This window comes from Siphateles boraxobius, unplaced genomic scaffold (genome assembly GCF_051911475.1).
Source record: "Siphateles boraxobius isolate OS27281-9 unplaced genomic scaffold, OSU_SipBor_1 22, whole genome shotgun sequence".
In the NCBI taxonomy this organism is placed as follows: Eukaryota; Metazoa; Chordata; class Actinopteri; order Cypriniformes; family Leuciscidae; genus Siphateles; species Siphateles boraxobius.
Window position 1 is genome coordinate 16773861 of NW_027508833.1, and position 13998 is coordinate 16787858.

Genomic DNA, 13998 nt, shown 5'->3' on the forward strand with positions numbered 1-13998 from the left:
GGGGGCGCAAAATCTGTGTGTTACTGTTCTTTTCTTTAGTTTGCAGCGGAGCAGCAGCGCATTAGGGGCTTTGGTAGTGCTGGATCGCCCGGGTAGCGGGACGCAACGTCCTGCTCCGACATGGAACAGGGATCATGAAGGTTTATTGGGAAAAGCGGCGTGTTTGTTAGGACTTATTGGTGTTGATTTGCGGAGGGACCGATGTGGAGGTATGGCTTGATCATTTGAGAATACTTTCGCGAACGTGCAGCCTTTCTGATCGCTTTAAATCAAAGATTCTTTTTAAAGACGGCAGTTGCGTTCTTAAACGAAGTATCTTTTACATCATGATGTAATGTTACAATGTAACACGTTTGCTACGCGACGTCATGCAACAATCTAACAAATTCGAGCGTCCGCTCTGTTACACTCTTTATGCTTTTTGAACCACGGAAGCTTCATTAAACGAGCATTTTCGAAGGTTTATTTGTTGTCCTACGGACTCTTAAAACTAACTTAATCGAGCGAGATTCTCATACGAATCCGTATATTTGTTGTAAGCGGACATAATGCACTTAAACGCATTTGTAAATATTACTAAAACATCTCTTAACATCAATTCGATTCAAAGTGTCCCGCATTGAAATGTGGATTCTAGAAGTGATCCATTAATGGCATGCACGAGGGCACTGCTGCCGTTGTGTTCAGAAAAGCCGTCCATTTATCATTCATTTGAAGGAGTCGAGGAAATATGGCAGATGAGATAGATAAGCCCTCGGCTGTGGACGTCGACATAGACCCTGATTTCGAGCCCCAAAAAAGGCCCAGGTCTTGCACCTGGCCTCTGCCCAGACCAGAGTCCAATGCTGGCAAAGCAGAACCAGGAGATGTGGGAATCATTCCCGAGGAAGAGGTGGATGAAAATGGCATCGATGATGCTTCTACATCTGGTGACATTACAGGCGCATCAAAGCCAGTCAGTGTCACAGAAGGAAATGAGAGTTCTGCTGCTCTTGCCATAGAAACCAATGCTGCTCTCAGTGATAAAGACACCTATGGTTGTCCTGTTTCTTCCCAGCATGCTCTGCCCTCCGCCTGCAGCGACTCCAGCATCAATGGTCTGATTCCTCAGCAGCCCAGAAAATCCTCTGCCCGCAGGAACGCCTGGGGAAACTATTCCTACGCAGACCTCATCACTCAAGCCATCGAGAGCACGCCTGAGAAGAGGCTGACTTTGGCCCAGATTTATGATTGGATGGTCCGGAATGTGCCATACTTCAAGGACAAAGGTGACAGCAACAGCTCTGCTGGATGGAAGGTACGTCAGGTCAAAGAGACGGGCTGGATTTTAACCTTGACTTGCTTATCAGGAGTGTTAATGTTTGTAATATATGTATCCATTTGTTGCAGGCAGACATTTGTAACAAAGTGCTCAATGGCCTTATAAAAACAATGCTTATATTTTTTACAGGGTGGTAAAATGGCACAGATGCTGGAAATGTGGACTACTAGTCATGTCATGTGTGGTTTGCTGATTAAGTGATGCTGCTTTCATGCCAAAGGGCGTAACGGCAGATACATTGAGAAAGGTGCCACTGATAAACAGGACCTTTTAAATGGCCCCTTGCCTTATTTCCAAGTATTGAAGCTTGATAACAAACATAGTAGTCATAGCCAATATCAATAATTTTTCAATCAATAATCATCAATATGATCGCACTTCCATTAATTGATTGTATATTATCTCTCTTTTTTTTGAGCGTTGCATTTTCAACGCTCTCTTGTCAATTTTTGATTTCAGGGATTAGCTTGGTCTTTAAAAAACATGGAATCAAGTCTAATGAATGCTTTTGGTATAGCTGCGTTTGAATTGGAGAAAAACCTCAGGAAATCCCTGTGCAATCCTGCAGATGTAAGGCTGTTGTGCAGATATTACATTTTAGAAAGATGATTCGGCACCTAAACAAACAAGCTATGCCAAGTGCATTGTAAATGCTTGATATTATTTTATATGATTTGAAGATGATAATTATTTGAATCAGTTTTGAGTCAATGTTGTTTCATTTGAAAATTGGTTTTCAAATGAAATGACTACAGTCATTCTGTAGTCCATACTAACATGTAAGTTAGTCAGCAAAACTGAATGTTTAAATCCTTTCAATTTGCTAAAGCATACATTTTGGTACTTCAAAGAAAAAAGGTCTGTTCTTCCTACCAATCAGATTTTAGGAACAGCCAACCGTGTTCAGTGCAGATAAAGCCATCCTGCAGAGTGTTTGCATCTGCCTGCCACTGAATGAGGAAAAAAGAGAAACCATAGGCATATCATCAGTGTCAGGGTTTCTACTGGCTGTTTGGTCCCCACCTCCACTTCCTATTGGTTCTCGGGTACAGCATAAGAAGCAATCAGCTGACTGGAAACTATGTAGGTCAGTGTGTAGCAACATGTGAAGAGCTTTGGTGTTTGACTCTGAGATACAGCATTGTGTGTAAACTGGCAGCGCTCCAGTGCTGTTCTGAGTGGTGCTTTGCTCAGAGGGGACTGCATCATGGCTTTCAGATGATTTCAGCCCTTATTTTCATCCATTATAGTTATTCTTCATGGTCCTGTGTGGATTTAATTCAATAGAAAGCGGTACCACAGAATTTTTAAGATAATTTTCATTGCTAAATTCACTTTCTCTGACACTCTATTTAATGCAATGGGTTACTATTATGAGTATTTTATAAGCGGGTAAATGTGTTAAGAATGTTTTTACCTCATGTCTTTCCCCTCAAATTCATGTTACCTTAATGCTGAACCTTCATTATATATCAATATTAACCACATTTTTCATTGGAATGTGGAAAAGGTGATGTATCTAAATTATGAAGTGCGTTTGTACAATTGTAAGTATGCATCATGGTGGTATTTGCTCAACTGAATTAAAAAAAATTTCCCCACATTGCAGTAATGAGGATAAAAAGTGTTAATTGTCACAATGCAAAAAGTAGGCTTAATTTTGTTCATGAAATTTAGTTTTCTTCTTTTGGGGTGAATTATGATATCTGCGATTTATATATTTCTTTGTGTGATGTACCCTTTGTGTGCATAAAGTCACAGGAAATAAGGGGTTCTGGTGGCCTACAGGTTAATGATCAAGCCACTTAATGCTAAACTTACAGATTTAGTGCCCAATGGGGTGAGCTGTGTCTGTTGCACTTGTGCCCATGTTCATGTTGCTTAACGTTAAGGTGATTGAGTAGAGCTGTAGCTGAATTCGCCATTTCGTCCATCAGTTTAGTCAAAGCAGGTCAAAACAACACTACTTCATCTCGATTTTTTTTTGAAGCCATAGATGAGAATTTTCAAGAACATAAGAATATTATAAACATAGAATGTGTGTGAAATGCTTTTTGATTGCAACTGCAGAAAAAGCTAACATGGATAAAATAAACATTGAAACTGGTTTGATCACTGATTCAGTTTGTCATTGAAGATACTGTTCTCATTTTAAGCCTAGTTTGTAATGATCTGTTTTGTAATCAATGTAGCTATGATTGTCAACAAACAATCCGATGTGTGTGTCTTAGATTAGATTCTCAATCCAATCAATTCAGTTAGCCAGCTTAACAAAGCAAACAAGGAGAACTGCTTACGTACTTTACAAATGTGTTGGGATACATGTTGTTCTTAGAATAGGAAAAAGTTCTGTCACGGATTAAATCCAGTAATCCAGTTGGCTTGAAGCAAAAGCATTAATGGAAGTGTAGTGTCATGAGGTCTGCCCATTCACTCTTTTGAGAAGTTCAAAGGTCAGTAAAGTGATGTTCACAGGACAATGTTGAGTAGAGACCAGCTCTCTTCAAGATGTATCATGCATGGCACAGCATTGGAAAATTCACACCATTTTGTCAGACTGCTTGACTATTCATCAAAAAGTAAACCCATTTCTCGCTTGTGAGTTTTATTTCATCTGATGCTGCATTATGGATTTCTGTACCTTCTGTGCTGCAGTCGACATTAATGCAGCTTCACTGCTCTGCACTCTTAAACTTTGTACATGATTGAGGAAATCTCGCTCCGCTTTCTCTGCACTGGAAAAATACATTGTTAGATGTGTAGCTTGAACTAGAATAATGTCACATTACTGTCTTGAAAAATTTTGGTCAGACTAAGCAAATGTTAAGTTATCCACAGCTTTACATACAGTAGCAGGCTTGTATAGGGTGGTTTGTAAATGTCTATTCAGAGCTCACAAATGTAAATACATTTAGTTAGTGATTGCACTAGAGCACCTACAAAATTGCCTGTTTTCTCATGCATGCATATGTGAAATGTCCAAAGCCGAACACTCAAAGTTACCCAGTTGAACTGCACAGCGCGGACCAATTATCTCGAAAGCCCAACGGACAGCACAGTGTGCATTGATTTATTTGAAGTATGGTCTTGACCACACAGCCCAGACCAATTTGGACAGTGTGAGAAATTCAAATGGACACTGCCCTTTTTCTATTTTCTGTATTTTCTCTGGACTGTTTTTTTTGTTAAACTTTCCTGTAGCTCAAACAGTAGAGCGTTGGCGCTTGCAACCCCAAGGTCATGGGTTTGATTCCCAGGGACAGCAAGAACTGATAAGGATGTAAATCTGTACCTTGAAATGCAATGTAAGTCGCTTTGGATAAAAGTCTTCCAAATGTACTAATGTGCAAAGTGAAAATTACAATTGAGACTTATTGTTACATGGTTTTCAGCCGTACAGTGGTTACATCACTTGTCGACGGTGGCATGCAACACCCTACCCCACCATTGTTATTTTTTATATTTAGTTCAGTTGGAAAAGAGCATTTGCTCAATTCAGCGTGAACAGCAGGAGTCAGATTTAATTTATCAGCATGGTGAATGCTGTGCTCATTTGTTTTGTTAATAAAGCCATCTTACTAGTTTTGTTAGTAAAAGTTCTGTTTAAAGGATTAGTTCACTTCAGAATTAATATTCCCTGATAATTTACTCACTCCCACGTCATCCACGATATTCATGTCTTTCTTTAGTTGAAAAGAAATTAAGGTTTTTGAGGAAAACATTCCAGGTTTTTTTCAAATACTTCAAGTAGATTTCAACCATGGTTTGAAGGTCCAAATTGTAGCTTCAAAGGGCTCTTCAGGATCCCGGCCGAGGAATAAGGGTCTTATCTAGACCCTATCTGGAACGATCGGTCATTTTCAACAACAAAAAAATACAAATTCTTAAGATTCTTAATTTTAATTCTGAAGTGAACTAATCCTTTAACATAAGCGAGTTTGCCATTGTACTGTTTTGTGTTTTTCATTTAGAATAATAATGAACCCACAATTCAAGCAAATGTCGCTCCAAATTGCAGCTAATTTGAAAGTCAAAGTAAAATGGGCATGGCCACACTGACATTCATAAGCAATTAAAAGCGAGGTGGAAAAGAGGGAAAAACTCCAATGTCCTTCCCCCTGTACTCATACCGGTATTGCCGGTGTTCTCACACATCGATTAACCTATGGAAACCACAAATACCTAGTTAATTCAAAAGACTCCATATACACAACAGCATTGACATGGAAATAAGGATTGATTGATTTAATTGATTTATTTTTTACTTGCTTGCGTAAACTCATTGAAAGTAGTTTGAGTTATGCTTTAAATTTTTTTAACAAAACACATGGACTCTATTGGTCTGAGGGGTCGCATGACTCTTCGATCTCTGAGTAAAGCAAAAGAAGTTTAAGTGGCATTGTTCCTTACTCAGCATTATGCACTATTGATTCCGAGATTATTTGGCCATTATATAACATTATATAACATTAGGCCATTATTCTGCTTTTAAATGGCCAATTTGTTAATGAATAAAGCTGAGGGATTTAAAACAGGCTGTATATATGTACAGTATGTTTTAAGTAGGGGTGCGCCGATCCGATACTCAGTATCGGTATTGCTCCGATACTAGCAATATTTGCCGGATCGGGTATCGCCAGACGAGACCATCCAAATCCGATCCGATATTGTATAGCCTACGCATGTTATTGTTATACAACACAAAAGGCACAAAAACATTATAAAGCGCTATAATGTTTCCGTGTACTGTATTCCAAGATTTCTGAAGCCATTACATATAGTTTAATGTGAGGTACAGATTTAAATCGTTAAATTAATCTTCACCTAAGTGCTTCCCTCCGCTTCGGCTGTCAGTCATTCTCAGCACTCAAACAGCGCGTCGCGCTCGGGTAAAACAGTCAACACGATGAAACTCTCTCCATGATGAGTCAATGTTCCTATTATTATACTGTAGATATGTAGATAAAGGTCTATGGTTTGCATAAAAGGACTTTAACGTGCTGGAGTTTCACATGTTACTTTCAACCGGGTGTCTGTTAGATCACAACACAACTCCTCAGTGATCACAACACTGGAGTAGAGAGCGATATAATTGCTCTTCACACGCACATTAACTGAAATTTAAAACCGTTAAAAGGCTCAAACTAATGAATAAATAAAGAATTATTTGTATATCTTACTTTTGTGCTTTGAACTTTTCAATGCGACGCGCGCCGTGACTCCATGTTGCTTCGAGCGCATCGTTCTGCGCACGGGAAGCGCATAAGCGTTTCGTGCCGCTCTGAATTGGAGCCTTTCATATTACAATACTTTTGCGCAATGGCAGTTTATTGATAGCCTTAGTTGTTCTGTCCAATCTATGTATCATATGTTGCTGCTTCATTAAAAAGTTGCTCTAAAAATTTTAAAATAAATGTATTTTAATTATATAGTATATATTTTGTCAGTATTGTTTTACAAAGTATGGCAAATAATGTTTAAGTCAAGCTTTGATGCCTTTAACAAAATAATAATCCCAGTCTCTTCCCCACAGTGAGCCATACAGATACAGTTTATTAGGTAATTTGGCACTGTTTTTTTAATTATTATTTTAGTATTGGATCGGATCGGTATCGGCCAATACTGAGTCCCAGGTATCGGAATCGGTATCGGAGGCAAAAAAAGCGGATCGTGCCACCCCTAGTTTTAAGCATTTCTTATGATGCACAGCTCACCATCTACTCTTCTCTTTTCACAGAACTCAATACGACATAACCTGTCACTCCACAGTCGCTTTGTCCGGGTCCAAAATGAAGGAACAGGAAAGAGTTCATGGTGGATGGTCAATCCTGATGGTGGAAAAGGGGGAAAAGCCCCTCGGAGACGTGCAGTTTCCATGGACAACAGTAATAAGCTCATCAAGAGCGCCCGTGGCCGTGCCGCAAAGAAAAAGGCAGCTCTTCAGGCTACTCAGGACGGAAGCTCAGAGAGTTCCTCCAGCCTGTCCAAATGGACCGGCAGCCCGACCTCCCGCAGTAGCGACGAGCTCGATGCTTGGACAGATTTCCGTTCTCGCACTAATTCCAATGCCAGCACCCTAAGCGGACGCCTTTCTCCGATTCTGGCCAACCTCGAGATGGACGAAGTTCCTGACCACGACTCTCCCCTGTCGCCCATGCTGTACTCCAGCCCTAGTAGTATGTCTCCATCAACCGGGCTGACCGAACTGCCCCGTCTAGCTGACCTTGCAGGAACCATGAACCTCAACGACGGCCTCTCCGATAACCTAATGGATGACCTTCTAGACAACATCAGCTTGACTGCTTCCCAGTCTCCAGGTCAAGATGATAGTGGGGCCAACCTACAGGGAAGCCCTGTGTTTACCTTCAGCTGCTCTGGGAGCAGTCTGACAATTCCCACTGGCAGCTATGGCACTAACTCCTTGTTCAGCCCTCCGTCTGTCACCGCCCTGAGGCAGTCTCCAATGCAAACAATCCAGGAAAACAAGCAGGCTACGTTCTCCTGCGGTTCCCTCTTTAGCGAACAGAGTCTGCAGGACTTGCTCAGCTCCGAGTCCAACAGTCGCAGCGATGTCCTTCTTACCCAGTCTGACCCGCTTATGTCACAAGCCAGTGCCTCCCTTTCCTCCCAGAATGCCCGTCGCAGTGCGCTGTTGCTGCGTAATGATCCCATGATGTCCAACCAGGCTGGGCCTGGAGGACAAGCAGGGCTCAAAAAGGCGTTGCCATCTGGATGGCGGATGAACTGCAGCGAGTCAGACTACCAAAGCTTGATGAAGCAACATCTCCAACAGTCTCCCTTCAGAAGCACATCTATGCAGCTCAACTCCTCTGATTCGTTGTTGGCAGGTCTCAATGGCAGCCTTTCCTCAGTTCAGTTGGCATCTCAGGACCGATTCCCATCTGAATTGGATCTTGAGGCGTTAAGTGGGAGTTTTGATTGCGACATGGAAACCATCACTCGCAACGATCTGATGGATGCCGATGGCCTGGAGTTCAGTTTTGATTCCCATCTTATCTCCTCTCAGAATGCTAACCTGACTTCAGAGAGCTTCTCTAGAACCAAACGAACCTCCTCCCAAAGCTGGGTACCAGGTTGATCCGGCCAGGTCCAGGAATGTAGGGATGGACAGAACACCGCATTTGAGCCAACTGTCCACTGTAAAGCAACTGTACATTATGCTGTAGAAAAGCTATTTGACATCCATTGGAATCAGTTTGAGTTAACGTCAGTGATTTACCCAGTCAGTGTTGTAGTTTTGTGTTTTGTATTGTCATGATTGAGGCTGGTTTAATGGACGTTGTAAAGTGTTTCAACCAATTTAACCTTGAAGTGCTTGCAGGTTAATCTAATTGCCAGTGACGTGGTAATGAACTCCGCTGCTGGAATATGGTAGGTGTAGTATCGTAAACAAAAGGTTGTCTATATATGAAGACTTGAAGGTCAGTACTTCCCTTAGTCTATCTAGAATACAAAATCCCTGAAGGTCAGTACTTCCCTTATTCTATCTAGAATACAAAATCTCTGAATCCACCACTGTGTTTGAGGGTCCCTGCACACTAGAGAAAGCTCTTAAAAATGCATTTGAGACTGTGGAAAGAGTTATGTCAGTTTGACAACCAAGTAAGAATCTTGAATTCTCTAGTACCTATAACAGAAACTGGTACCTGCAACTGGCATTGCAGTTAAAGTTAAAATATTCCCAGCTTTTGGTCGTCACTTTGGCTAACCCTGGCATTTTCTTTGTCGTTTGCGATACATAATCCCAATTGAAATCAAGTCTGTACTCTAGTCTGAAGGTGCCCTTAGTTTGTTGTAATTTATTGTAACCGTAATCAAGATTAATAGATTTCCAGTCCTCACATTGAAACAAACACTTGCCTTTTGCCAAATGTGTCCTCTACTGGACAGTTGCAACAATGGCCTGTTTACAATACAAACTATTGAGAATGTTTTTCGTTTTCCGAAAAAATGGCCATGGAAAATTTGTCTGTTTCTCAGATTATTTTTCATAAATCTGAAAAGGGGAAGTTATTGTGTTTTTGTGAAACCAGTGATCATAATGTATCCTTGACTCCTTTTATGGAAAAGTGAACTATGATATGATGATAAGCTATGTATTTAGTGTTCTGCTGTATGAAACTAGTCTGCAGTGTTTCCCATGGATTTCCTAACAAAACCTGTGCATTTATCCTGCTCGGGAGTTCTTGAACACGAGCATCTCAATCACCCCTAAACCGCTTTCACTTCTGATGTCAACCATTTTTAAATAGATTATGAGCTATATATTTGTATTTTTGTATGTGTTTATACACTCACACACATAGGGCCTCATTCATGAAGTAATTGCTGTATAAATTATTTATAAAATCTGAGTAGTTGAAAAATTGTAACATTTGGAAAACAAAATATTGTTCATTAGGTGATACATTCAATGTGATTATGTGTGCATATACTGTACAGTCTACATGCATGCAACCATTTACGTTACAAATATCTGCCAAAATCATAGATTTCTGTTGTACTTATATTTCATAAATGAGGCCCATGGTGCATATGTGTATGTGCTGTACACTGAATATGTGTGCGTGTGTTTACACATTAATATTGGATTTATTCTAAACATATGGTATATTAGCAATTATAAACTTTGGAACGCTGATTAAGGACCACCTAGATGTTTGTGTATTTGTAGCAGGAAAAAATTAAGCTAAGAGCGTTTGGTGCTAAGTGAAATTGTTTTGGGTCAGTTCATATGGCTGACATGTTACTTTCTTAGCATTTATGTGTACATTTCTACACAATGGCTGGTGCTAGTAGAACGTGTCCATCAGTTGTTATGGCAGTGTGTTTGAAGCATCCTAACAGTTTTAAAATGAAAGGCAGCCACATTTTAGTATATGGATAAGCTAAGTAAGAATGCACCTATGTTGTACTGTATTTCACTGTTGATCTTGAACATGCCAGACAACCAAATTTGAGGCTGGTGAAAAATAATGCAACTATTCAGTCTGATGAAATAGTAGTGCCATTCAGGGACAACTTGCAGGCGTTTCAATAGTTGTAACCTAATGTTGTTTTAACATCACAGTCGAATGTACCTTTTGTTAAGGTCAGTTTCACGCCCAGAATTTTCTAAAGCCTCTTATAAGCAATGATTTTTTATAATCTGCTTTTTATAATCAGCTGGAGTCACAGAATTTAAGATGACTATAAAAAGTTGATTGTGCCGTGTTTACCTTTTGTTTACTTACTCTAGTTTCACATTGTGTAATCCGTTTAATAGCATCATAAATGGCATCCTCAAAATCGAAATGCTTTTAATTCTTGGTTTTCATATTCTTTGGGTAGGATCATCGTACTTCACGAAAGAACTACTACAATTTTTATTCATTTTGAATTGTAATCTTTACGAAGGAATTAACATGAATTGTGAAGACGAAATCCACGTCTGTAGCACCTCACACCACAGTTGGCTGATAGTTAACATCCACTCAATGTTTGCTTGACTTTACCTGTGTATTTCCATTTTGGATAATGTAAACAAGGTAGTGCAAGGCAAGGTGAATGTAAATAAAGCTTGTATTACACAATATATTTTTTGTCAGTCTTTATTTTAATATGTCATAGAATAAGCAACTGATTTAATGCTTGTGCGTCTGTCTGGTCAAACTGATCACTAGATAATTGCAAAAAGCTTGCAGTGTGTCCTAAAATTCTGAAGCCACACAGTATATTGAAAATTTGTTGACCATTTAATCCGGACATTTTGTTATTCCAAGTGAATGTATTCATTTAATCACAGCTAATGGTTTCAGTGGAATCCTGATCAAGGGGCTCTTGTTGGCAAACATCCTCTCATTTATTTAATTTTAGTGGCACAGTTTTCTGTGGATCATGACTTAAAGGGATATTTAACCAAAAAATTTAAATTGTCATCGCGTTTTCACCCTCATGTTGTTCCAAACCTTTGAGTTTCTTTCTTCTGCAGAACACAAAAGAAGATATTTTGAAGAATGTTGGTAATCAAACAGTTGACGGTAGCCCAGCCATTGACATCCATTGTAGTAAAAAAAAAAAAAATACTCTCTTTGGTTATAATATTAACTCTATGGTTTTGACCATATACTGTATATCTAGCAGAGGACCATAGAGATCCATATCACAACTTTTTTGATATTTTGCTAATATATATTAAAACATTATAAAATACATTGAAGTCAGTATTTTTGTGAAAGGTTTGAATTTGTTGTTGTTTGAAATGTCTGTTTTTGCAATAATGCCATATAAATTTGCAAAAATATAACTAAAATGCCACTAAAAAAACTTAAAGAGTCAGATTCTGTTCACAAATTATTTATTTCAAAAAAACCAAATGTAAAAAATCACCAATTTTAGATATGTAAATAAAACCAACAGCAATAAGCAGAAATGAACAGGAGTTGTGTGTGTGTGTGGGGGTTAGGTCTCACCCCTTTGTATCAGCCTTTTTTTCTGCATTTGTGGCTGATTTTGTTTGCCAAATTCTATACAAATGCTGTTTGTTGCAGTCACGTGTGTGTGTGTGTGTGTGTGTGAGAGAGAGAGAGAGAGTGTGAGTATGAGTGAGCATGTTTGTTACACTGCATTTGTGTTCTAGAACCACGCCGTCATTTCTGTGTGAACATTTTCAGATTATTCTAGATTTATTGATTTAATTGAAAAATTAAAAACTAGAATTTTTTCACTCAAATTTTTTTCGCATTAATTTTCAGTTTGGGGCCTGTTTGGAACTACTAAATCAAGCTCAGTTTGTGTGTGTGTGTTTAGATAGATAATGTAACAAAAGGCACAAAATCTTATGCCACTGAGATGAATGGATTTTTTTTAAATGAGGAAACATCAAATGGAGTCCATATGAGGGTTAATAAAAAAAAACCCTGTTTACTTTGCAGGAGATATAGTTAAAATACACTTGAAAAAGTCCAAACTATTCTCTAGTCTATGTTGGCTTAAAGGAAAAGTTCACTTCAAAATGAAAATTCTGTCATCATTTACTCACCTTCAAGTTGTTTCAAACATGTATGAATTTCTTTCTTCTGCTGAACACAGAGGAAGATGTCGGTAACCAGAGAGATTTTGATGGACCCCATTGACTTCCATAGTCTAAATACAATGCAAATCAATGGGCTCCATCAGCTGTTTGGTTACCGACATTCTTCAAAATATCTTTCTTTGATGTTTAGCAGAAGAAACAAATTAAACTAAAACAGGTTTGAAATAACTTGAGGCTAAGTAAATGATGACAGAATTTTCATTTTGAAGTGAACAATTCCCTTTTTAAACTTGTTTATCAAAGGCCATAAAGTTATCTTTGGTTTTCGTAAACTCATATTTGCTCAAATATCATGTACATGACTGATTTCTCACCCCATTTTCTTCCTGTTACGCCTCAATTTTGTCACTTTAAAAATAACCTCCAGAACATGATGTATCCAACACTGTTCTTTTACAGTAAGTGTGATGCAACTGAGGTGTTTGATTTACACTGAACAGTGTTTTGCTTTCCGATAACAAATAATTTCCCTCAAAAAGGTTTTGGGTTTTGTTACATGGCTTCTAAACACTCTCCCAAAGTGACAAAGTCTGTGAATGACAGAAGAGATTGTTGGTGTCTGTCTGGACAGTTTCATTTCAACCCAGGGTTCAAACCTTTGCCAGTCTTTTTCTTTTTCTAGCTTTTCCCTCTATGAAGGGCATCCAGATTGTCTATGGTTACCAAGGAGATGGGTCTTTTGAAAATGTATGAAATGTTCTCTTAAATGAAGTCCCTGTTGTTGTTTGATTGCTGATTTTTGTGTGTGTATTGATGCACGTGTAGCAATCACGCTCATTCATATTTGCTGTTCAATCAGTGGGATTGATTGTGTTAAGAAAATCATTCATAATGTTTTACTGCTCTCTGCAGGGAGGAAAACAACCCCCTAGTGACAATAGCTGTAAAATGTGGCCCGAGTCCTTGTGCACTCATTGGTGTGATGGCACCTTGGTGATGATCTTTCATTGGCTACCGGCTGCTTTTACCACGAACCAATCGGAGCTCCTGTATCCAAGTCAACTTGGAATGTTGTGCTATTTAAATCCAGAGAAGGTGGATGTGATTTATTAAATTATACATTGAGAATCGACTGATTGAAATGATTCTTGCTGTATAGGTTTAAAGTGACAATATTATAAATATCTATCTGTCTGACTATCCTTATATCTCTGTCTGTATGTATCTATCTATCTGTCTGTCTAAGGCTTGACTAACTCGGTCAACGAGAAGGTGTTTTGGGTCTTGCAATTTTCAAGATCAGTACAAGGACTATTTCATGTGAAATCAAGTAAATAAAAAAAGAATCTGTTCATGACTTCAGGTAGAGCTGACATGTCTGTCCTCTTTGCTTGTGACAGCACAATACAATTGAGTCACTTGTCTAAGTTTTCACCGCCATCTGCAGGTTAAAAGCCACATATAGGCCTACATGTAGACTCACCATAATACCTTAATTTATATTCAATGATATTTGCTGTACAGATGTGACACGACATTAACACAAGTTACTTTTAACAATAATATTATTTTGAATATTATTTTGTATTAAAAGATATACTGAACGTGCCCAAAGGAATGCTTATGGGACAAAAATCTAATA

At 38.8% G+C, this 13998-nt stretch overlaps 1 protein-coding gene across 3 annotated transcripts; it reads left to right on the forward strand.

Annotated features, from left to right (window-relative positions):
* foxo3a (forkhead box O3A) lies at window positions 1–10916 on the forward strand. Of its 3 annotated transcripts, none has more exons than XM_077238804.1 (3): window positions 35–955; window positions 1058–1297; window positions 7059–10916. In XM_077238804.1, the coding sequence occupies exons 1-3, from the start codon at window positions 731–733 to the stop codon at window positions 8418–8420; spliced, it is 1827 nt and encodes a 608-aa protein (XP_077094919.1). In that variant the 5' UTR covers window positions 35–730; the 3' UTR covers window positions 8421–10916. The 3 variants fall into 3 exon arrangements, with proteins under 3 accessions (XP_077094918.1, XP_077094919.1, XP_077094920.1); XM_077238805.1 differs by having other exon boundaries at window positions 64–209; XM_077238803.1 differs by having other exon boundaries at window positions 1–1297.
* The last annotated feature ends 3082 nt before the right edge of the window (window positions 10917–13998 follow it).

Coding starts and splice junctions, on each gene's coding strand:
- foxo3a (XM_077238803.1), top strand. CDS start 731: ATGGCAGATGAGATAGATAAGCCCTCGGCTGTGGACGTCGACATAGAC. Junction 1,298..7,058: donor ACAGCTCTGCTGGATGGAAG/GTACGTCAGGTC, acceptor CTCTTTTCACAG/AACTCAATACGACATAACCT.